The sequence below is a fragment of the Carlito syrichta genome, unplaced genomic scaffold, assembly GCF_000164805.1.
Source record: "Carlito syrichta isolate Samal-C Ts95f unplaced genomic scaffold, Tarsius_syrichta-2.0.1 Scaffold117951, whole genome shotgun sequence".
NCBI lineage: Eukaryota > Metazoa > Chordata > Mammalia > Primates > Tarsiidae > Carlito > Carlito syrichta.
In genome coordinates this window covers 496,693-522,557 of record NW_007062047.1, presented here as the reverse complement: position 1 = coordinate 522,557, position 25,865 = coordinate 496,693, and the positions used below count along the sequence as shown (strand labels likewise).

The window sequence follows — 25,865 nt, the reverse complement described above, 5'->3', positions numbered from 1 at the left end:
TTAGTCCCACAAGACGTGACTGTGTACAAGAAACTGGTACCTCCCTTACTCCCCCCATGACAGCAGCTCCTCCTGCCCTCCCTCCACAGGGAGGCTTCAAGGCCTTGCCAGAAGGGTGCAGGTGCCATGCTCCCACAGCCTGTAGCACCCTGAGCCAAACACATCTCTTCTTCGTAAGTTACAGTGTGAGGTGTTCCTTCAAGGCAAGGCAAAGGGATTCGATAGCCCAGTGCCCACAGGGTGTGGCTCTTTGGTGGCTCCTCCCCAGGTTTGGGCCAGCTGCCCCTAACTGGATTTAACTATGACCCAAAATACCTAAAACAAGACAGCCCAGGTTTTGCAAACATGCTGGGCGGGGGTGGCTTTCTCATCAAGGGGCCTTATTCTGAGGTGTTGTGCTTTGGTTGACTTTGGTATACTGTGTGATCCATAAAGAATCACCAACATCAGACAGGATGATGCGGTGATTTAGAAATAATACATCACTTAGCATTTCCTTAAATTGTTTCTCAGCCCTGTTACCCATGCCCCTGGGAAAGAGTGACCTGGGAGAGTTAATATGGTGCAGCTCAGCAGTCTCTGGGTATCTAGGCATGACGCGAATCACCCTGTGTGAGTCAATGACTGCTTCCCTGCCACCCCTCGCCTCAAGACCAGAGGACTCCCACCCCACTAGCTGAGGCCTGTCCCTAAAAACTGGACCTTCGCAATAGGAGTGAGCTCTAGGTGGGACCCTCAACACCACCCGCCATGTGTTTCTGACGCACAGTGCCGCTCTGGTCCCACACTCAGATCCTGTTCTGAAGTGACACTGCAAGGTTTCCAGGTCTTAAAGTCATCCTGACCAGAGGTTAGAAAAACAACTGATTCAGCAAATCAGTTGTAATTTCTTTCCACAATTATGTAAATTACTTCAGGATTCACACAGCCATCTGCAATTAGAAGCCAAGATAAACTTACAAAATATTTACTGATTGTCATTTAAGTCCACTTTAATAATAAAGTCTGTTATTTATGCAAGAAATATTGGATGGAGTAGGAAAAAAAGCCAAGAGGATATATTAGGATTAAAGTACACATTCGGCCTTTCATTTGTCCTGCATTCTGGGAAAAACCTTATTGTGTGACATTTAATATAACCAAAGAGATCACACATTTGTAAACATGTAGTACAAGACACCTGTAGCATCTTGGAGATGCCATTTTTTTTCTAATGTCTCCAGGAATTCTGGCAAGGGCAATGCCTATTAAGAACGCACTTTGGGGTAAAGTTTTAGAGTGCTTAGAACTATTTTCCTCCCAATTTTCATTTGTAAGAAAAGCGAATCATTTCCACAGAAGGATATCAAACTTTTTAGAACTAAGAATTTCACTTCTAGATACATCTTGGATAACAATTTCAAGAGAAATTACATGAATACAAATTCAACGCCAAGAACTACATTGGTTTGGTTTTTTAATGAAAATTCTCTCCATTTCTCTTGTAAGTTCTACTCAAAGATGGCAAATATGTTATGATTCTTGGCCAATAAACCCCCTTAAATGTCACTGGGCCACTCTGACAGACCCAAGTAAAACACGGCTTGGTTAGGAAAGGTTCAAACAGTATGAAAACATTATCAAACTTCATACATTATACTTTTAACTGTTCTCTTAGCTCAAATTGTCAGAGCAGAGTATATTTAAAGTCTTTCACAGGAGTGATTAAAACACCACCCACCCCACCATGCCCTTAATGTGCTCAAATCTACATGTGGAATTTTCAAAGCAAGTGGGTGCTTCAACCACCAAATACTGAACTGTTCCAAATCCAGACTTTCAACCTCATGCGACTCTATTAAGCAATTACACATCAGTTAAATCAGCCCAAATGTCTGCACTAACACTATGTGCTCATTATTCTGACTTTTATCAACTCTAATTTCTGCAGAATGCAATTCCTTTCATACTTGAGGCTTAGCTTATTTACCGAATAAATCATGCAGGACATCGACGAATGTAATTGGCTCAGCTAAACTGATGCCCAAAAGGACATAACTATTCCAAGTTTAAGTTTTAAAATGATTTTAGCTTTTGATTTTAAAATTTAACATAAAAAAAAATTCTACACTGCAATAACGTTAACTAAAAAAACCCAACAAACAGATCAGTCGGCTGTATCTGTAAAGATCAGCTGGACACAGCTCACAGGAGGTAAATTCAAAGTTCACATAAAAACGCTGCCTCAGGGCAAGTGTTTGGCAATCAAGACATCCAATGTGGTTGGTGCGTGGACCATACGCCTTTGTCAGTTTACTGCATGTGACACTGACATCAAGGAGACCTTCTGAGGGCTCCCTGGGAGGGCAGAGCTGTGTCACACCCACCTCTCCTCCAGCGTGAGAAGCAGGACCCCAGCAGATGTTGCATGGGTTTGGGACCTAGGCCCCAGGAGACTGGTCAGCCTCCTCCAACAGGGAACCCAAGGACATTCTGGAAGGTCAAGGGCACACCCCATCTTACTTCAATGAGTTCACAGCAGCAGTGACTAAAACGGGCCCTGCCGGAAGGTCAATTAGTCTGGCAAGTAAAACTGCAGCAACTGTACCCCAAAAGGAGCCAGAAACGTTTTTCTAAAGTTAGTGCCCAGGATCCACCAGCAGGCCACACATCACAGCAGAAACAGGGAAGAGAAGGAAGAGACACAGTCTACGTGTGTGGCCTGGAAACTGGGGAGGCGTGAACACCAGGCGCCGGCTATAAAGTTCCAGCCATGGTGACGAGGGGTAGGATGTCTCAGGGTGAGGCTGTGGCAAGGGCCACACCCAGGCCAGCTGGATGGACACAGAACCACAGACACAGTGGAGAAGTATCGGAAGGAGCCACTCAACAGACAATCCTTTATCTGCTGAATCTAAAAAGGAAACACCCAAGCTTGGGTCTTGTTTATTTTGTTGCTCACAACTCACTTTTATAGTAATGGGTTTTACTGTGTTTTACAAGTACTGATGGCAGTGACCAGGGACTTTACGGGGGGAAGCCCTTCACCACAGACAGGCTGAGAAAGTCATACACATTCTGGGAAACCATGATGAGTGCCATCACAGCGTAATGTCAGCACACGGCCTGCCCGTCACCCGCTTCAGAGAGCTAAGTGTGCTCAGAAGCAGACAGTTTGAACTTGTATAACACACCCAGCTCCTCTAACACTGAAATTATCTAGAAAGATTTGAACTGAGGGCCAGTGAGATGTTGTATCATCAAAACTCTTCCCAGGAACTGAGATAATGATTCACTAGTTTCCCTTGGAAAGGAAGGTACTGTTGTTACACACACTTGGGAAACACGCTGCAGCCCCTCCCGGGAGGTGTGACACCCATCAGCCTACAGAACAGTAAAGAAACGTGTTTAATTACACACACGTGTCCTCTCCCCGCCAGGGTTGTGTTAACACCTTGTTCAGGAGATATAACTTTCAAATGTTTGTATGATCGAGACTCCAGATAGCAATAAAGTCTGTCCAGATGTCTCTCTCGGTGGTATCTTCATTTACGAAGAGACAATACCCCCATGCCCACCACACACTTGGAAGCACTGAGGCAACCAGCGAGCTACTCCAGACAGGGACAACCCTCCAGGCCACACATGAAGCGCCAGCACAGCCCCTGCTGCTCCAGGCAATGCTCCAAGCATCTCCACAACCCCATACATCAGGACCACCAGTCCCAAGGGCCACCTGTTGAACACTCTCCCAGAATTCTGAGTCTTTGCAGCCCCCGAGCTCCGGCACTCGCCCTCCCCTCCTTGAAAGTGCAGTGCAGCTCAGACCTGACCAGAGCCAGGAAGAGGCCTGGCCCTTGGCAGGAGACTGCCGGTGGTCAGGTTCTCTGGCCTCCACTGCAGTGCAGACACACATCTAGGGGGGATTCAGCGGGACAGGACTTGGCCCTCAGGTGCCCGCAACCACAAAATCCATCCACCCCAACCAGGGCTGCCTGCCTTCTCCCACAAACCATGGCACCCACAGTTCATGGGGCTGTCTACACCGCATGCGCCCCAGGGAAGGCTTCTAGACACAGACACCATCGCAGCAGCCTCGAAAGGAAAAGACAAAAGGCAAGTCATGTCAGGGCCGGTGACAGCGTTCTCCCCTGACCACCGACCCGCTCCTGTTCACCCAGCTCCCACCTCAACCCTACAAAATGCCTCCCCTCAACCATGCCTCCCCTCAACCGTGGATTCACTTCTCCAACTCCTCCGTCCCCTTCCGAGGCAGTGACTAGAGCTCGAGTGGCTTTACAGGGTCACATGGCCATGCAATGTGGGGCACGGAGCTGGCTTTCTCACGTACCCTTCCAACCACCAAACCACTAGTCTCTGAAGGTCAAGATTATCATGAAACGTTATTTACACAGCACACAGCACAGTCAGCCCTGCAGCTCAAACACCACCAATAAAGTGAGGGGGCCCTGGGCCACTTACTATTCACGTAAACACTGAATGCCACGGAAGCACTGACATCAGCGTTGGCCACGAGAAACGTGTACGTGCCTCCTTCAGTGCCTTTCAGTCTGGTGAGACGGAGTTCACTCACGTACCTGCAAGAGAAGACAGAGTGTCAGTCACCTTCGATGGTCCCAGGCACGCCCCTTTCCATTTCCACCTGGAAATACATGCTGCTTAGGGAAGACACGACTCACTCCATCCACGCTAATGCATGTTCCACCAGGACATACATGCAGCCTGGGAGCAACACAAGGGTGATCAGCCCACCATGCCATTTTCTCCCAGCTCGCGGGGGTCCATGTCCCCTTGAACTGCCTGCTTACACCGCAGACATTGGCCTTGGTGGGGTCCACACCCCTTCCTCCCTGCAATACCTCCTGGGCCCTCCTGCTGCTGTCCATACAGCCTCTGCTCTTCCAGCTTCTGACCTCCGCAGGGCCACCAGACTACTGTGCAAACAAGCACCCCCACCCCTAGGGTCTCCCGCTCACAGTGCATGCCCTGCTCCACATGACCACGTACCCCGGGGCTGGGCCCAACTGGGGAGCTGGGACTATGCAGACCCTGCCCTGTGAATGACATCAGTCGCCCTCCCGGTGGCTACTGGCTGCTTCCAGGCTCCACCTGTACTCTCAGGACTCTGTTCCATGGCCTCACATCCATAGCTGCTGTTCTGCCTAGCCCTCGCCAGCTGGTCTCCATGCAAGCGGCTTGCAGGTCAGGGGGACAGCCACAGGGGCTGATCCTGACTGGGTGACAGGCCAGCTCAGAGTCCCCATCAGACAGCTTAGCGCTCACTCCCATTCACCTCTGTCCCCTCCTACCCATGACTACACTCCCTGGCGGGTCTCCCCCTTCACAAGCCCCTGGCCCTAGAACCTATCTTAGGCTCTGGGTAGACATGACCCTAGAGGCTTCCTACCCAACACCTCTACTCAAGACCCCGCCATCAGCCATAAGCCCGACAGCCCCCAGCGAACTTCCGGCCCTTGCTCTCTTACTCAGTCCAGATGTTGCCAGCCCCTCTCTGCCCCCACCAAGTCTATCCTCCTCCCTCCCACCCATGGGCCTTGGCACAGAACACTGTATCCCCTCACCATGTTCTTCCAACAGCCGACTGGAAAAACAGACTCCATCCAGGCTCCCATCCTCACCGCCATAAGGCCTTGCCCAAGTGCCTCACCCTCGATCCCTCAGTCTCCTCTTCTGTAGAGATGGGGGAGGTAAGAGTGCTCACTCCTAAGGTTAAGCACTCAAGACCACGCCTGATAGGGCAGCCGTTGACAGCCCACCTAGCACAGCCATCATGGCCACATTATGACATTTGCCGGGCTGACATGAGGGCTGATGTCCACAGCTGGGTTCACTGCCCAAGGCCCTGGCAATTCTCATTTTCCTGGGGTTCTAAGAAACAACCACAGGTACCAAAGTCCCCGTTCTTCTGAAAAGCATAAAGTACTGTGTCCTGAGTCTATGCCAATCACTGCTTAGGGCTTTCCTCGGAACCCCAGAAAACGTTCTTCCACTTCAAAGAAAACGAAGGCCCAGGGTTTGCGTGTGTGTGCACACGTGAGTGCACGTGTGCATGTGCTTATCTGCACGCACACGCATGCTCTAAACACACAGCACATGGAATGCTCGGATGTAACTGTGGAGGGAGCCCTGACGTCCCTCCTCACTGGTGTCTCCTCACACATCGAGGGGCCGAGGGGGTCTGGGAGCCCAGAAGTGGGCATGTTGTCCAGTCAGGGTCCCCTCCTACCTGATGCTTTCGTTCTCAGACTTAGGGTATGCATGCCACTTCTCAGAGAAGCTTCTGTTCATGTAGACCCACTGCTGGTGCTCAGGTTTGGGATATGCCTCGTATTCAACAACCAGATTGACATTCTCTCCATCGTTCACAAACATGGTCGTGTTCATCACAGGAAGGACGTGAATGAACCCTTTATCTAGTTAAGTAGGGCAAGACAGAAAGACATCGTTATACACAGCTACTCAACAAAAAACCCAACCTCATGTCCTGGAATTACAGAGATTATGGACTGACTTCCAGTATTCACTGGTAATAACCAGTAACAATTTAAGTAGCCATTTTGCATTTCATTTTCCTCTTGTAGGATCACTGCCATAAACTAAGAAAAAACGAACCCTTGAAATACTGATTCTTCCATGTCTGTCTCTTAAGTCATGCTCTTAAAAATGTATCATTTGTCTTGCTGGGTGTGGTGGTTCATGCCTGTAATTCCAGCACTTTGGGAGGTCAAGGCAAGAGGACTGCCTGAGCTAACATGTTCAAAACCAGCCTGAGCAACATGGCAAGACCTTGCCTCTACAATAAATAAAAAAGCCAGTTGGACATGGTAGCGCATGCCTGTGGTTCCAGCTACTTGGAAGGTCGAGGCAGGATCACCTGAGCCTAGCAGGTCAAGGCTGTCATGGTCTTGAGTGTACCACTGCACTCCGGTCTGGACGATAAAGTGAGACTCCAACTCAAAAAAAAAAAAAAAAAAAAGGTATCCAGGTAAGTGAGACTATTATGTGCAAAAGTTAAGATCTACAAAAAAAGCGTATTTGATAAGAAGGTTCTAATTAAAAAGCCTAATTCTGCCAGGCATGGGGGCTCATGCCTATAATCCCAGCACTTTGGGAGGTAGAGGCGAGAACACTGCCTGAGCCCAGGGGTTCAAGACCAGCCTGGGCAACTTGGTGAGACCTCGATTCCACAATACATTTTTAAAAATTAGCTGGGCATGATGGCACGTGTCTGTGGGTGGTTCCAGCTACTTGGAAGGTTGAGGCAGAAGGGTCATCTGAGCCCAGCAGGTGGAGGTTGTGGTGGCTGTGTGTTCCAGCCTGGGTGAAATAGTGAGACTCTGACTCAAAAAACAAAAAAACAAAAACAAAACAAAAAAACCTACCGCCATCTTAAATGTCTTCTAAATCTGCTTGTCTTGCTGCTTACCAGGTTAGGAGCATCTGGACTAAATGGCCATGCCCAGGCCCAATTTAACTGTGAATATGATCATGTGACAAACCACGACAGAAAGAGCCCTGGTGTATGATTAAATGTTGGGAAAAGATCACTTAGGATTTGAATAAAGTGAACCAGGTCTTCTCCTCATTGCATGTATCATGGATAAATCAAAGGAAACACTTTTACAATCAAGCTGTATTTCTCTATTTTTATTTTTTGAGACACACTCTCATCACTCTATCACCCAGACTGAAGTACAGTGGTACGATCACAGCTCACAGCATCCTCGAACTCCTGGGCTCAGGCAATCCTTCTGCCTCAGATTCCAGAGTAGCTGGGACTACAGGCAAACACCTCCAGATCCTGATAATTTTTTATTTTTTCTAGAGATAGGTTCTCACTATGTTGCCCAGGCTGGTCTTGAACTCCTGGCCTCAAGCAATCCTCCTGCCTCAGCCTCCCAAAGTGTTAGGATTACAGGTGTGAGCCACCATGCCTGGCCCTCAACTGGTATTCTTAACTAAACAGTAGAACTGACCCCTATCATACCTCTACTGAGGGAGAAGTTTGCTAGGCTTTTCGAAAGCAACAAAAGAAAAAAAAAACATAGAAGACAAATTTAATTATATAAACATTTTTAAATGTCTATATACTAAAATTAATCAAGGTAACAGGAAAAAGAGGACAGTAAAATATAGAAGGAAAAATGTTTAGCTAAACTAGTAATTAAACTAAGATATCACTTTTCACTTATTAAAAATAGCAAAACTAATTTTAACTAAACTCAATAATTTTGCAAGTGTGGAAAAGCAGCACTGAATTACACACTGTAACTTGGCATACTTTTTTAAGAAAGCATTTAGCAATATAGATTTTTTTTAAAAATTATCTATTCTTCTATCGAATCCTGTAATCTTAAAGTGGGGAAGAAAGCTACACACAAAAAAGTGCTATTTACACCAGCTATAATCACTTTGAAAGTGAAAAACAGAGATCTGGTTAAATAAATAATGCAGGCCAAGCATGATGGCCCACGCCTGTCATCCCAACACTTTGGAAGGCCAAGGCAGGAGGAGCACTTGAGCCCAGGAGTTTGAGACCAGCTGGGCAACACAGCAAAACCTTATTTCTACAAAAAATAAATTAAAAAAAATTAGTTGGTGTGGTGGTACGCACCTATAGTCCCTGCTACTCAGGAGGTTAAGGTGGGAGATCACCTGAGCCCAGGAGGTTGAGGCTGCAGTGAGCTGTAACTGTCATGATTGTCATGATTAAGCCACTGCACTCCAACCTGGGTGACAGAGTAACACCCCAACTCAAAATAAAGAAATAATGATAAGTTCTTAAAAATGGTTCTATGATAATAATATTGGCAAAAGCTTCAAAAAGAGTAATAAAGTAACTGCCAATATTACCTAGCTGCCATTTACAAAATACTGTGTGCCAAGAATGTCCCTAAGCTCTGTAGTACACACTGCACTTAATAATTATGGCAAATATTTAATCATATGTCAACATTGAGAGACAGAGTTTATAACATTTAATTTATAGAAAATAGTCTTAGATGCCATCTAGTGGATCCTGGACTTGAACCCAGGTCCGTGAGAAGCCAAATCTGGCCTCTTCTTATGATAAGCACATCCTAGTCTCTCTAAACTTGAAGTGAGAATATGAGTAAAATTGTAGGGAAAATTAAAGCTCTGTTATATACAAAAATACAAGCAACATGCCAAAGTCTTAAAAAATGGCTGTACCAAGTTACTGGAAGCATAGAAGAATTCTATTTATATTCTTTGATTTATTTTTTTTTTTAATTTAAAACGATCATTCACTAACTTTGGTGCTGTCTGGTTATATTTTGAAGTCCCACGTGAGACTGTAAGGACAGCTTTTCCGGTTATTTAGTTTCCTATAGATTCAGAATCAAAAATACAACCCACCTACCCTTCGTCCATTTACCAATCAGAAAGGATTTTTCAGGGGAGAATGGAAAACCATCCCAATTAAAACCACAGAGAGCTAGAAACCACCACCTTGTTCTAACACCTGCCATCATACATGACGAATCCGCTAAAGCTAACTTAGATTAACTCCCAGGGACTAAACCTTGCATCTGAAGGTGACATTGAACTTTTACGTTCTCAAGGTCATAAATCCAATCCAAAATACTCAAATATTTCAGACAACAATATTTGCACTGAAATCATTTCTCTCATTGTTGCTGTATATAAAATACTTAGGTCTCCCAGAGCTGTCTAGCATCTAGTTTGCTTGATACAATGTTACTTGATGGGCCAAACCTCTACATACAAGAGTAAATGAGCCTTTAGAAGGGCACCACCCAGGGTGTTGGAACACAGAGGGCTGGAGCACTGTACCTGCCTTGTCCTAACCTAACACCAGCGATGGCCCTTCTCAGGCACTTCTGCATTAAGAAATCAGAGATAACTCGTTTGACACTTTGTAAAACCCATGGCCTCTCTCCTTCCCAGTGTTGGGACTTGACACCTTGCTTCTCCAGAGAGGAAATGCAGGCAGAGTGAAAGCAGGTGACTGGAAATCTTAGTGGCATAGCCCCAACTCAAGACAGGGCACACGGGATGGGCAGGAGTCATGGGCAAGGTCATGCCACCTCACCTCACCACAATAACCTTCACACTGTCCACATGCAGCCCAAGACATCACGTTGGACACCGTAAATATACAAGGAACCAAGTAAAAAGTAAAGAAAACCAGACCAGGGTGGTTCTAGAGCCCTGTCTCCCCTGCCCCCACTCTGCTTTCAAATCCTACTCCAGCCCCTAATACGGCTTTTCTGTCTCTTCCTGTTCCTGTCCCACCCAACCCACCCACAACACAGCACAAAACACAGGTTTCACGGCCGCAAGTTCTTCCAGTCAGTTATAATTCTTGGAAATTGATGGGTGGATTTTAAAAATCCGATTACATACAACAATGCGCTCAAAACATCCTTCCTAATTGCTTTCTGGAGCCGAAGCTGATATATCAACACGCTCCCTAATCAACTTAGCAAATTAGCGCTTATGGAGTTTAATATTTTAAAAGCATGGCCTTCTATTCAAACTAATAAATGGTTCACAAGCACATTTAGGGACAAGCAGGACACTCTCCATGCTCACTCTAACTGCAAGCAGGGGCCTCAGCCATGTCCAGTCTGGTGAGGCACATCCCACTGTCACCTGGACAGAAACACTAAAATGCCATGAGGTAGTTGTGGGATAAATTAGCGCTTAACACTGCTATGTGAACTCTTCGGGAAATTGGGAAGGGCAAAAAGGAGGAAATGAGAGCAAATATTGCTTCATTTTATTATTATTCATGATGAAGACCCTCACCACTCTAGAAGCATTTCATCAAAGTCAAGCACTAGAAATTAAAAACATTAAAAACACAGAAAAATGGATGGCATGCAAACAATACTCAAAAGACAGACAAAGCGTCAGTGAGGTCATTTTAAAATGATGATTATTCTCAGTCAATCCGAGGCATGAAGACAATTGCTAGGCTCAGCTTTCTTTAAGTCAATGCCTGGAAAATGAGTGACAAGTGAAATTTCTAGAGCAGGGAAGACAAGGCAAAGCCAGTTGTGCCTGCCACCGTGATGTGGTCAGGAAGCTCAGCATGACCTCACGTATACGCTGCAGAGAACTGATCGTGCACTCGGGGTTCCTTCCCAGACCCATCCTCTAAGCTTTGAGGCTGAAGAGGAGGGTGAGGTGGGAGGGAGGCTGCCAGGCCGAAGAAGCCCCCTTCAGTCCTTGCTGAGGGTGAACTGGGAGCACACAGCCATTTGCCCAAGGCAGAGGCCCCACCAAGAGCCCAAGAAACACTTCAGGCCCCGGACAGAGTGTGTCTGCTTCCATTTCCAGCCTCAGATGCTCAGAAAGTGCAAGCCTCTCTCAACAGCCTCCACGTGGTGCTGTGGCCTTGTGGAAAGAGCAGGGAAGGCTGCACAGGAAACCATGGGCTGCAACACCAGTCCCAGCTATCCACAGTCCTCCACCACACTGGCAGAATTTGCGTTTGTGCTCTAGTTCCAAGCGGTCACATGATCATTTTCATTCATTCATTCATTCATTTGGTAGGGACAAAATTCTAAGAATTTGTTCAACACTCATTTATACCAAAAGAAAACTATCTGGTAATTTCTTTTTCTACACCTACCAGTAATTTATACATTCCCAGAGAGATATTTACCTACTACTTCCAAGGTTGTTGTGACATTTGCTGATCCAAAAGTATTATTGGCATAACACATGAACACTCCAGAATCATTAACTCTTGCTGAGCTGATCGTGAGGGTTTCCTGACGTTCATATTTGAAGTCACCCTTATGCCAGCTATCTTGGCTTACCTGTGCTTCAGTCTGCTGGTTTCAGAAGGGGTGGGAAAAAAAGCAACGATTACCATATAATTTATATTCAGAATATTTCCTAGAGAAATTAAAAATAGCAGCAATTAACTTCCCCATATTAGCTTTCATTACACACTACTTAAGTAAGAATAATGAAGCTCATGACGCATCCATCCCTGGAACACTTCATATCACAGGATTACACTGAAAGACAGTCATTATTCATGATTGGAAAAATATGAAAATTCATTTCAGCTATAGCACATATAATTACAAATTCTCTGCAGCGTTACATTCTCAAAGTTGCTACATAAGAAATGTCATGGGATACCGATGCTTGAGAAGGTGAGTCAGCACACGTTATATCAGGTCCTATCATACGTCTTTTCCTATTCTATGTCCCAATGATTGGAAGAAAACACATTGCGAAACAATAACGTTCTAATAAACTTGGAAACTCACTGACAGTTCTTGCCCAGAGGATTCTGGGAACCACTGTGGAGAGTTGCAAGGCCCATGAGACCCTAAGACCAAGTCTGGTGATCTAGGATGAGCTGAAGACAAAGGCAGTGGATGTGCCCTTGTGAGAGTACCACCTGCCATCATTTGTCTGCAGACATGACATGGAGAGTTCCCACATTCAAGACGTTGTGAAAAAACAATAAAATAAACGACAGTCACTGCCAAAAGATCAGAGTCGGATGCAGTTTTCTGCACCATCCAGGTTCCCTGCAATGTATATATATTCCTATGACAATGGAAAGAAAAACAACTGAAAGAGGAAGGTGAACCAGAGCTGGTGGGGACATGCACGGGATTGATCAGATGCGCGGGCTGGGTTGTGGAGATCGCAGAACTGGGACATCTGGGAGCACCTCAAACCAGAGCAGCCCTGGACAGGGCTGGGCAGTGTGTACCCCACCAACCAGCTCCAGCCAGCGCACCTCCAGGCAATCACTCAACAAGCTCAAGTTCCAACGTGTTGACTGCAGTGAAAACCAGGATGTGACCTCTACAGGACCAGGTAGGCAGCGCCATGGAAGTTACAACTGTGTAGAATCCAGGGAAGATGCTTCCGTTACTAAAAGGCATAAACTAGGTCTATGTAAAGCTGCAACCACATGCTATGCATGGGAAAACAGAAAGGAAATACAAAAACAAATGCCAATCCACAGCATCTGCAAGAACTAACCACTAGAGACGAGTGAGCACTTGGCCCGTGGAGACCACGGCCAGCTGTGGCAAAATGTGAAGTATGTCCCAGATTCTGAAGACTTGATGTTAAAGTAAAACATCTCATTAACAACTTCTATGTTAATTACATGATGAAATGGCATTTTAGACACACTGCATCAAATAAAATACATCATTAAAATCAACCTTACCTTTTTTATCTTTTGTAAATCTACTATCTACTCACAAATAGAAAATTACATATCGAGTGTGAGCAATGTTTCCATGACCCAGCACTGTCAGCTGCAATGTGGGACTATACCCATTTCTCTCTTTTTTTAATGTTATTATGATCTCAGACTCTTTTTTTTAACACTAAAATAAGCACACACCAAAGCTGACTGCTGAAGTTGAATTGTTTTAAAATATAAAGAAAAAGCTGCTTTGTTGTTAACTGCAGAATCTTGGGCAAGTCAAGAACACCACTCCTCTCAGTTGTTGCTTAGAGGGTGTGAGGATCTTCCCTCCCCCTCTCCCTCTCCGCCTCTCTCTCACATTTACTTTCTAAATAAACTTTGCCTGAAAACTTAAAAGAAATCCATTGTTTCGTTAAGCACCAGCCACACCATGTGTCCTTTGAGCTATGTCCAACATGTTTTCTTAGCTTTGGTCCCCTCCCCTACCTTGGAGAGGTGAATCTCTCCCCTTTCTCTCTCTCTCTCTCTTTTATTTACTTTCTAAATAAACTTTGTTTGAAAACTTTAAGAAAAAAAAGGTATGAGGAGACAAAAGTGCCTTCCAGAGACTTGTCCAGCTGGAACGCTGTGCAAACCTGAAGCTTCCCCTCCCAAAAAGCTCTTCTAGCAGCCAGCAGGAATCAGCCAGGCCAGTGTAAGGTCAGGTGCAAGAAAGACCCAAGAGCAAGGTGGGCGACACCTTCACACCAACCTTCCCAATGAGCCTCACTGACTCCTCCAGAAGGGCAGGTGGCAATGGACAGGCAACACGTCAAGTTCCAGACCTCAGGCATCTCCCCTTGAGCTCATTCAAAAGCCCATGAGCCATGCAAGCATCTAACAGGACACTGACCTCGTCGAAAGGAGCAGCTTGGTCCCAAGGGGTGCAGCATCCACACCCAAACTCAGAAACCAGAATTTAGGATATCATCAAAATATTAGCGTTGGCCAGGCACAGTGGCTCAGGCCTGTAATCCTGGCCCTTTGGGAAGCCAAGGAGGGAGGATTGGTTGAATACGGCAGGTCAAGACCAGCCAGGGCAACTTAGTGACACCATGTCTCTACAAAAAAAAAATTAAATTAAATTAGCTGGGCATGGTGGCATGTGCCTGTAGTCCCAGTTACTGGGGAGGCTGAGATGGGAGGATCACCTGAGGCCAGGAGGTTGAGGCTGCAGTGGGCCATGATCACTCCATGGCCTGGGTGACAGTGTGAAACCCTGTCTCAAAATGAATACATGAATAAATAAATAAATAGTGTTAGAAGCATTGGGAAAGCTGACCAAAATTAACCGTATTGAATAAACTTCAAGACTTTTATGCTGAAGCACACGATTGCAGCAGCTCTAAACAGTCATTTTACCCTAAATCTCACTGTGAGTTAAACTTATTTTGAATGGTCAGGATCAAATATTACAGATTAAAAAATAATTTGATAGTGCTAACAGTATTCCAAATTAAGCCAAAGGATATCAATTAAGGATTCATGGAAACGCTTGGCAAGGAGCCAGGAGCCCCATCTGCAAGTCACACATCACATACGGTTCGCACGTGACTTGGTTTTCCTTAACCCTTGGTGGGGCACAGGGATTTCCCCAAAGAGCTCCCAGCACTGAAGACTCATCGACCAGCGCCAGCGGGTTAATTGGGAATGGCATGCAGGGCTCCTGAGAATAGCTGTCCCGGACAAAACAGCCTGAGCAATCTAATTCCTCTTCTCAAAAAGGCTAATTTTCAAGTTATACAGAGGCTCAAATGTACACGCCATCTAAACAGTCCTCTCATTCGAAATCAAGGTTTACAGCAAGCCAGTTAATGTGGGATTCTATTCTGTAAGTTTAGCCAAAAATCCATACAGAACCTATTGTTTTTATGACATTAAGTGATCTGAAAACTGAAACATTGCTGAGCCTCTGATTTGAAAGAACACGTCCATGGCACAATTCCTTCTCCAGTTCGTGGCCGCTTCATTTAGAGACAGTATCCATCAGAAGTGCCGTGCACACCACCACCACACCTTCCGTTATGCTAGTAGCCAGGACTATTTGTTTAGCAAGGACTTTTTAAAACAGGCATGAAATCACCAGTGTTGAATACAGGGCATGAGGTGAGGAGGAGAAGGAAAACATGGCTTTTCTTCTCTCCAGTGTGAAACGTGCATGGATGAGATGGAGAAAAACCACTGAGACCACTAACTCACTAGATGGCCAAGATTTCACAAGCAAAAAAAAAATCACTGAAAACTCGGCCAACGAGAATTTTAAAACAAAATGCTAGGAAATTAAGACAGTTTAAAGACCTAGCTGTTAATACGAGTGTCATAACATCCCTACTCACAAATAGAAAGTTACCCATGAGGTGGCTGTTGTTTCCATTACCCAGCACTGCCAGCTATAAGTTGGTCCTATGCCCACCATTTAGAGAGAGAAAAATCTTCAAATATTACTGGCTGAAATTTATTTAACTTTAGGACACACCTAACCCGATATGTGAGATACAGCAGGCATTCAATATGCATTTGTTAAATGATTGAGTGCCACCATGCCCAAATGGCTTGGATTAAAGATAACCATTTTACTAACAGCAGCAAAAGCAAATAGAAAACCATTAGTAACTTTACATCTCAGGTAACTAGCCTCAAAGGAGGAAATGAGGTCCTTGCAAAAAGAAATCCAGCTCTCGAATTTAGTGGGACAGGGACGAGCTTCCTGGTAAATACATGAGATTATGTTTTCTTTTTAAATATAGAAGGAAAGAATTGCAACTCTTTCCAATATTTCAAATAACCTGTCTTAAACAGTATCAGTAATAGCTTCCCATCAAGGTATTCACACCCTTCTTTTTTAAAATTTCCCTACTAAAGTCTTTCCAAGAAACAGCATAACAGTAATAACAAGAACATGAAGTCCCTGCTTCGACTTCCTCAAAATAAGTGCACAAAATGACATTTGTCACCAGTAATAAAGGTGTTCGTCTCCGTACGGAGGTGTGATGGGAGAAACACAGACCCCAATGTGCTTCAGACAATCCAGCTCGGATGTACCAGGCGAGCTGCCCCAGGACAGACCCTTCAGCCCCCTGCACAGAGTGAGTGAGGTATGGAGAAGGAGTGAGACAGGTGCTCACCTGGCCCTGATCCCATATCCACAGGGAGCTCACGGCGCTGGACACGTCTCTGATGGTGCACGTCACTGTGAACTCCTCGCCCTCACGGAGGAGAGCGCTGGCTTTGGACACAGACACGACAGGCACCGCCTTGAAGGCTGGAAGAAAGAGAAACGTGCCTCAAACCCCTGCGTGAAATGCCAACTTGCCACTTTCCCACAAATGTGGGCAGTTTGCTGTTGGCTTTTCAAAAACACAAAGGATGGCATTACTCGCATGTCTGAAGTTGCCAGCTTAAATCATGCACTCTTCAGGTCAATTCATTAATACTGAGTGAAAAGGGGCACAGCATCCACGCTGCTAGGATAATGCTTCTGGAAAATGCTTTCTCCAAGCAGGTAGATGCCCTGGCGCTGAGAAGAAGCTTTAATCCTTAGCTGGGACGACCCTCATGGTGTCAGGATGTCACCAACAACTAATAGAGTCTTTCAGCCAAACAGGTGTCTTTCCCACGCATGGTGAAAGTGATGCTACCTTGCTCACTTCTGGAAATCTCAGGTTTTAAACAATTGAGCTTTCCTCTAATTTCAGTAAGCACTTATTTCCAAAAGTTTGAATAAAAACTGTACTCAGAGCTGGATGCCAACAGGTATCGATGTGGATGATCTCTGAGACACAAACCCTAGCTTACCCTCCAGCTAACAAAAGCCTGCAATGCACGGTAACAAGGGCGATAGGCAGTGGTACTCTCCTTCTCAGACCTTGAGGCATGGGAGAACACGTGAAAATTAATCTACTGCAGAGGCGGAGTTGATTCCTATGTCAACAGTAATCGAAGAACAAATAACCTGCATGCTCATGTTTTCAACCAGTGTGATTAAAGCATCCCTGTGGGCTTCTCAAGGAACGCGTGGTGCAGTCCTGAGACTCTGGGATGATCTGAGTTGGCCCAGCCTCAATGCCATCTATGGGAGAGACCCCCATGAGGGACAGTCATGGCCCCGCCACATGGGTGGGACCATGAGAGACAGCATGGCAAGCGGCTGGTGTCCCGTGCAGCAGGGGACTCATGAAGAGCCTCTCTCTGGTGACGCCCTCGGGTGGCCATGAGAGGGGAGGGATATCCCATGAGCACATGGTGGGAAGGTCCCGTACCTGGCCACACTTTCAGGGTGAACTTGTCTGACAGCAGCACGGCACCTGCCTGCTCAGCAGCACAGTGCAGGCACAGGCGGTGGTAGGTGCGCTTCACACTCCGGATGGTGATGCCCGCCTTGGGGTCGGGGACAAAGCGCAGGTCCTTGGGGAGAGGCTTCCCCTGGCAGCCCCTGAGGGAGTAACCGGTCACCTCTGGGTCTGTCAGGGGACAGCGGACTAGTGTGTCGGAGTCCTCCTTCACGAACAAGGAGCGGTCGACGACCAGGAAGAGCCTTGCAGGGTCTGTGAGCAGATCAGAGTCGAGGGTTAGCGGCTGATCCCAGTGGATGTATGAGGTGGGGAGCAGCCTGGACTCCCTGGAGGCCACAGCGAGGACTCCGGGCCTCTAGTCCAGGAGCAATGGCAGGTATGGTGCCTACACGAGGTCGGAGGGGCCTCTTGCCCCAGGCCGCCGTCAAAGGCAGCCCCTGCCCAGGAATACCCAAACCAGAAGTGGCCTCCTCTCTCCTGTGCCTTGCAGGTCCCTCAGCTGTTGGGGGCTTTGAATCTCCATAGAAGCCACGTCCCCAGACACCTGCCTCCACAAGCTGACAGGGTGTCCTGGACATGTGGGAGGACGCAGGGGCGAGGACCAGCCCTCTGGTCTTCTTGTTCCTAAGAGGTCATGGTCTCCAATGACCTCACTCTGCCCAGAGCCCATGGCTGACGGCTGCCCAGTTGTCCAGTGGGGGTTGGCTCTGGGGCCTTGGGAAGTCAGGGACCACCAGGGCTTTTACCAAGTGGGAGCACTTGGTGTCTCTGGGCAGCTCCCCAAGGGGCCTGATGAGCTCACTTTGCATGCTGGGCAACTCCCACCAGGAAGGACATTGCGCCTCAAGGGCCTGGGTGGGGGAGCACACCTAGAGCCTCGGTGCCTCCAAGTGCTCCAAGCGGGGAGACCAGCAAGGGAGCATGCACCTCAGGCTTGTCTGATACCTGTCCTCATTCACCCACGGCACAGCCATCCACATGTTACCCAAAACCAAGAATGGAATTTAGGCTCTGTCCAGTGCGGTGCCCCAGCCACGGGCTTACCTCGAACAAACACGTAAATGGAGCTGCTGCGGCCTTGCTGGTTGGTGCAGGTATACCGGCCTGTGTCTGTGGCCTGGGCCTTCTCCCTGACCCACTCACTGTGCCAGTCCTCTTGCACCCGGCCCAGGGCCTCGAGGGTCCACTTGGCGAAGCCCGGGTCAGTACACAGCAGCCGGAGCTCACCGCCAGCGTCAACAACCAACTCGGAGCCCGCCGGCTGGATGGATGGTGGAGATGGCTCTCCTGGACTCACAGATGGCTGCAGAGAGCCTGCCAAGAGATAGACACCAGTGAACGGCTTCCTCCTGGCAAGGGGCACCTCCAGTGCAATTCCCTTGCCGTGCGCACCGTAAAAATAGACGGAGGCGGCCCTGCTATCTATAGCTGCAAGGAGAGGCCATTGAAGCCTCAAGGTGATCTGGGGAGCCAGGGTGTTTTCCGCAACCCTCAGTAAGTCCCAAGGGCCACATCCAGTATCCTGGCCAGGCTCTGTGATGCCACGGCTTCTTGGGCTAGGTACACGATGGGTCCAGCTTCCATGGTGAGCGTGGGTCACTGTCACGGAACAGACACAGGCTTCACACCAGGAGAAACAGCAACTGCGGGCTTGTCACGCTTCCGGCAGCACGAATGTGACCATGGCATGGTGTGGCTTTTCCTGAAACTGTGCATTTGGCTAACTCTATACGACTCTCCTGACAGTATTCACCCAGCAGCCACAAATCCCCAAACACATGGTAGATGTGACAAGGCCATCTTAAAGATCAGGCCACAAGACTCTGTGGCCTTGCTGGGTGCTGACCCATCAACCTAATGCCTGGAAGGGCTCCCAGATGGGAAACTCGAGTATCTAGTTCACAAAAGAGCAACACGACATGAAACCTGAACCTTAGAAAATCCACAACAACCATTCATTCATACATTCATTCATCCTTTCACACCAGCATCCATGTACTCGAATGTCTCTTATGCTCTAGAGAAGTCGTGCTAGGGTCATGCAGGTGCTACACACACCTTCACACACGTTAGGGCTTAAGGAACAAATGGCGTCAGTGCAGCATGGCTACAAGATTCAGCAGCAAGCAGAAGAAAGAGTAAGAGTGAGGGCGAGGAAAGGGAGCAGGAAGAGGAGCAAGGGTGGCACTGAGGCGGCACGAGAGGCCTCCAGACCAGAGAGAGCAGCCTGACTGGAAGTGGGGCTCCTGGGGGAGACTGTGAGGGCCCAGGCCATGTGGAGAAAACCAGACTGCAAACACCCTGGCAGTGGATGCAGAAGCCGGGGATATGCCATGAGGTCACGTCGATGCCACAGTTTCTGCTGTGTGACACGCACTAGGAAACCAGAGCATCAGCCGGATTTAAGGGATGGTGACGAGCACGGGGCGGGAAGAGAAATGGGAGTCAGAGAAGGAGCTGTGCAGACATCAGAGGAAGTGCACATTCACGGCCACTGGCCACGACCAGTAGGCACGGCCACCAGCCACCCCAGGATGAAAACCACAGACCCACTCAGGGGCTCCCACGTGAGGTCAAGAGTGTGGTCTTGGAGATGGCTCCCCAGGTGAGGAGACCGGGAGCATGACATCAGGGTCCCTGAGTGAGGAAGCCGGGAATATGACATCATCGGGGGCCCCATATGAGGAGGCTGGGAGTGTATTAGCATCCCTGGCTGAAGAAGCCAGGGGCGTGACATTGGGGTCTCCGGGTGAGGAGGCCATGAGTGTGACATCAGGGTCCCTGGGTGAGGCTGGGAGTGTGACATCAGGGTCCCCGGGTGAAGCTGGGAGTGTGACACTGGGGTCCCCAGGGGGCCTGTAGAGTGGCCCTTACCATCACATGGTGCCCCTGATATGCCCATAGGTGAGGGACGGGCCAGTATGGGCAAAGGATGGTATGTGGAGGCCATGGTAGGATGTGGGTCCGGGGCACAGTCAGATGGGTGGGACAGGAGGGGCGAGGCCTGCCCAGATGGAAAAGAGGCTTCTCAGCATGGACTGACCCTATGCTCGTGGGTCCACACAGATCAGACTCCAAGGGCACCATCCACGCCCCTGAAAAGGACCCTTCTAGCCATGAGGGAGTCGGAAGGTGATAAGACTAAAAAGGAACTAACAGAAAGAGGGGAGGCTGAGGTCAGAGGAGACAGCACGTGTGTCAGAAAGGTGAGGCTCGGGGTGAAGGAGACATGCATGCAGGTTTGGAGAGGGCTGGTGTGGTTGGGGCCAGCAGGAGGCAGGGCCCGAGACCTTGACTGTTTAGGGGCCACTGGAAGCCCGAGTCCACTTGAGCTGCAGAAGCCAGCGAGACCCTTCTGGACAGACCTGAGGCCACAGGGGGTCGAGTAAACAGGAGACCCATAAGGATAGAAGGGAGGGAGCTTTAGGCAGGGACAAACCCGAGGTCTCCATGCTATGTGTGGACAAGTCTCGGAATGTTCCCTGCTGGCTGCTGGTATGCATAGATGACCCTTCTCAGGAATGTTCCCTACAGGAATATGTAGATGACCTGTCTCAGGGCCCTTTTCTGCTGTTGTGTGTAGATGACCCTTCCAGAAATGTTCCCTGGTGTGTGAAGATGACTGTTTCAGGAATGTTCCCTGTAGTTATGTGTAGATGACCCTTCTCAGACCATTCCCTACAGGTGTATGTAAATGACCCTTCTCAAGAATGTTCCTTGCAGGTGTGTGTAGACAACTCTTCTCAGTACCATTCCCTAGTAGGTGTGTGTAGACAACCAGTCTTAGGAATGTTCCCTGGTGTGTGTAGATGACCCTTCTTGGACGACCCTTCTTGGACTGTTCACTATAGGTGTGTGGAGGACTCACCTTGGGACCTAGGCAGGGTGACTGCTCAGGTACCCTGAACCACCATAAAGCTGCAGGTTCCCATGCCTCCAGACCCCTGCAGCCTGTGATGGACCTCCATGCACACGTGTGGCAACATACGCCCATGGTCATGCATCCTACTTCCAGAGAGCTCCCTGGTTGAGGGAGCCCAGACACATCTGTGATCCAGGAACACAAATTACAGTACAGACCTGGGCAGCATTCAGCCTCAAAACTCACTGGGCTCAGACATGAGGTGGACAGTAAAGAGCCATGCCCATACCCCCTTACCCGCTGCTCACCCATGCAGCCTAGAGAACTAACCCCTTGGACATGCAAACATTGACTTGGCTTTTAAAAACCACAGAGGTACTCGCCTGCATGCCAGTCTTGGCAAACATCAGGCACTCGTGTTTTTGCAATGTCTGTTCTGTACCTGGGATGGTTTAGGTATTGAGTAAAGGCAACTGGTGTGCCATTGGGTTATGCCAGCGCCGAAGGTCAGTTTAAAAGCCCCGAGGAGGCCAGGTTTGGTGGCTCTAGCCTGCAATCCCAGCACTTTGGGAGCCCGTGGGTTCGAGACTTGCCCAGGCAACTTGGCGAGACCTCATCTCTATGATAAATAAAAAATTATCCAGGCAAGGTAGCATGCAACTGTAGTTTCAGCTACTTGGAAGGCTGAAACAGAAGGATTGCCAGAGCCCAGAAGGTCGACGCTGGGGTGGCCGTGAGCATGTCACTGCACTCCAGCCTGGGCGACAGAGTAAGACTCTAACTCAAAAAAAAAAAAAAAAAAAAAAAAAAATCCCCAAGGGACAGACACTCGCTGCAGTGAGACTTTATAGAGCAGCTCCTGGAGTGAGTTTCCAGGCTGGCCTCTGGATGAAGGGCCACTAGCACAGAACCACAAGGCCAAGCTCTGCAGCTAAGCTGGGTGGCAGGACCGACAGCAGACAAGGTGCTCAGTCTCACAGCTCTCCTGAAGTTCATTCCCTACACATGGGGCCAGGCTCCTACTACTTGGCCTAGGTGGGTCCAGGGACCCTGGGTGGGGCTGGGGGCCCTGGGGAGCAAAGAAGGAGCCTAGGGTGAGATAGACCCATGATTCACCACCACACCAGGAAGCCCATAGGGCACACAGGAAGGAGAATTAAGGAGGAACCCACTGGGAAACCTGGGGTGGACCAGGAATTCGAAGGCCCCAAAACAGAACATGGCCAGGCGCAGTGGTTCACACCTGTCACCCAGCACTTTGGGAGGCTGAAGTGGGAGGACTGCTTGTGCCTAGGAGTTTGAGACCAGCCTCCAGCCTCTAGCACACACACACACACACACACACACACACACACACACACACACACACTCACAAAATCAAAATATTAGCCAGGTGTACTGGTGTGTGCCTGTAGTCCCAGCTACTTGGGAGGCTGAGGCAGGAGGCTTGCCTGAGCCCAGGAGATCAAGACCGCGCAGAGAGCCGTGATTGTGCCAGTGCACTCTAACCTGGGCGACAGAGACCCTGACTCAAAAAAATTAAGTAGAAAAGGAGAAGAGGTAACCTAAAACCACCCAAAGCCCCCAAATTCTAGTATCTGCAATTAAATACTTAGAAGAAACGGTAATACGTTGGGCACAGGATATCTCATGATTATGCAATGTCTGTTCCAGTATCTGGGACAGATTAGGCTCTGAGCAATGGTGGCTGAGGTGATGAGTGCCCCAAGTACCCTGATTTGATCCTGACACCCCATATGCTTGGAACTAAATATGCCACGAGAGGGTCACAATGCAGAAGCCCCTTGACAGCTCAGCATTCGACACATGCGTCCCTCATCTGCTGTGGCAGGAGTGGTCAGCAGCGACTCTCTTGTATTACACAATGTCACTAAGCACCGGCTATGCTGCTCCATCACTCTCTGGACACAAGACTAGAATAAGGGCCTAAACGTGGAGCATGAACACGCCCCCCCACCCCGACGTCTGGTAAAGCTGGTGACCATTGTGAAAACACGTGATCATTCAGTACCCAAAGAAGATGCTGTCCCAGTTCCTCCTCTTACAGAATTCCTTCTGGTCACACATGCATCACCAGCAATGAAGACATTCGTTCACAGGACGCCTGGCCCCCATCACTCATCCTAAGAAAAACACGGCCTGTGTGAGAGGAAACAGGACTTCCCTTCTGATCTCAGACCAGATGGCAGAGAGGAAGCCTTCCTCGGCCATTATGGGGCCAGCCCGGGGAGCCAGATAAGGCCTGGACGTGACAGGCGCAGGGATTGGGACCAGCGGGGCGGAACAGGGTCATTCTCGTTTCCAGCGGGTGTTTCCCAAGGTCCAGTGCAGACCCTACTGTAAATACGCAGATTTCCGTGTTCTGGTTTCTGGAAACCCATTGAAATGGAACCAGATAAGAAACACTGAGGATCCGGTCCCATAAACGCCAGACAGGCCTGGCCACCTGTGAGGAGCGGGTGGGAGTCCTTGACCCATGACAGTGAAGGACACTGTGGAGAGGCACAAGTGGCATGGTCAGGGAGTCCATGAGGTCCAGGCCCGCTGTGATCATGGGCATGAAGTGCCCCTTGCCCAGGTTTGTTCCAGCAACCCTCCCCAGCACTGGACCTGCAAGATGCTCCAGGATGGCTCATCACCACCCCACATTGCCTCCCGGGAGATGCAGACCTACAACACGCCACCCCACAGGCTCAGCAAGGAGATGGCATGAAGGGGCAACAAGAACTTCCAGAAACAGGATGTCAGACACCTAAGTGTTGGTCCCAGCCCCAAGACACCTAGATCCAGACACCAAAGGGAACATTAGAGACGAACATCCATACACATACACACATGCGAGTGCCTCTGTGTATCCGTGTGCATGTGTATGTATACATATACATATCTCATATGTTAACTGCAGCATTTGGTAAATGTCTTGTTATGGTAACATGTATGCACGCATATATCTGTGTTCACTGTGTACATACACCCCCCCCATGCATCAACTGCAACATTTAATAAATGTCTTGTTATGGTCACACACACACACACACACACACACACACACACAAGTTGACCATTCCAGTCATCTGCAAGCCTGCAGTGAGCAGCATTCAGCATATTCATGCTGCCAGGCAGCCAGCGCTGTCATCCCCTTCCAGACCTTTGCATGTCAAACTAAAGCACGGCACCCACTGGCCACCCTCCCCAGTCATCACCTTGCCTGGACTGTCTCCATGGCCGTCCTAATCCAGGTACCTACCAGGATCTGTTCCGTGTCTTGTACGTTAGTAGGTTGAGTGCCCCCAATGTCCACAGTCGTGGCACGCCAGCATTCCTTCCTCTTGAATTCTGTTCTGTGTGTGGTGCACACGTGTGTGCCCATCCATCCTGGCCTCTGGGTCACGCCCCCAGGTACATTTTAAGCCCTGTCTTCAACGTGATCTACATTTTAGAAGGTCTGATTTTCTGGTTCTTAAAAATGCTAGGAATTATCCTTGACTTAAATAGATATTTAAGCTAATTTTCATCATAATGGGTAAATCAGCACACTTTCCCTAAATGTATTCTGAAACCTACTTTAATGAACCTGTCAGATGAGGGGACTGCCCCTCCTGCCACCCTACACACAGCAGACAGGAAGACTTTCCTCCTGTTTCCACTTTCAGAAATGTCGTTTTATGTCCACAGGGCTGGTTTACACCAAAGGAAGCAAAAACAAGACGAAAAAGGACTTCATTTGTGGCGGCAGCTGGGGAGTGTTCTGGAGAGAAGGTCACTGGTAGAGGCAGGGCAGGAGCAGGAGCAGCCTAGCTCTGGGGATGAGAGCACCCCTCCCCTCAGACACTGGCCAGCCACAGAAGAGACTGGTGTTCTCAGGGTCAAGGGGTGCAATGTCAGGAAGGTAGTGAGTGCATTTGAGACCATGAGGTCAGTGTGAAGACCAGACAGCGCAGTACTATGTCCTCCCTGCAGCTGGCATCGCTGGAGGGAGAGGAGGCATCGCTGAAGGGAGAGGAGACAGGACCCGGCTGCAGGCAAGGGGCTCGCCCTAGGTGGCCTCGATGCCCCCAGGAAAACCAGACTGGGACCCCTTCCCCGGCGCTCCAGGGGGCACAGCCAGGAGGCACAGTTAGCAACTTACTCTCAAGTGGTCCAGAAAGAGTAATTTGTATAAAAACAGACAAAGCAAACTTGGTGAAATGGTAACAGCATCTGGGGGAGTACAGACTCTGCTTGCAACTCTAAGTTGGATACTATTTCCAAAAAGAGGTGCTAGAAAGAAAAGTGGAGCCTGCTTTGCGCCTTTCTCCAGCACTATTTTAAAGTCTGGAAGCAGGACCCAAACCTAGAGACTGGAGAGGTCAGGATCCTCTGGGCCTGGGGGAGCCTCATAACCCCTGAGACGACAGGGATGTCACGGGAACAGCTGTGGGTTTGGAGTCAGACACGCACAATTCCA

The 25,865-nt window shown here is 48.6% G+C and overlaps 1 protein-coding gene across 1 annotated transcript in view; it reads right to left on the bottom strand.

Moving 5' to 3' along the window:
* KIT (KIT proto-oncogene receptor tyrosine kinase) overlaps window positions 1-25,865 on the bottom strand; it is a 52,852-nt gene that overhangs the window by 24,969 nt on the left and 2,018 nt on the right. Inside the window, exons 4-11 of the mRNA XM_021707432.1 lie at window positions 25,363-25,408; window positions 19,827-19,911; window positions 18,580-18,849; window positions 17,503-17,787; window positions 16,369-16,505; window positions 11,678-11,846; window positions 6,248-6,434; window positions 4,462-4,577 (exon numbers count right to left, since the gene is read on the bottom strand). Coding sequence (XP_021563107.1) covers window positions 4,462-4,577; window positions 6,248-6,434; window positions 11,678-11,846; window positions 16,369-16,505; window positions 17,503-17,787; window positions 18,580-18,849; window positions 19,827-19,911; window positions 25,363-25,408 — 1,295 coding nt within the window. The remainder of the gene's footprint in view (window positions 1-4,461; window positions 4,578-6,247; window positions 6,435-11,677; window positions 11,847-16,368; window positions 16,506-17,502; window positions 17,788-18,579; window positions 18,850-19,826; window positions 19,912-25,362; window positions 25,409-25,865) is intronic.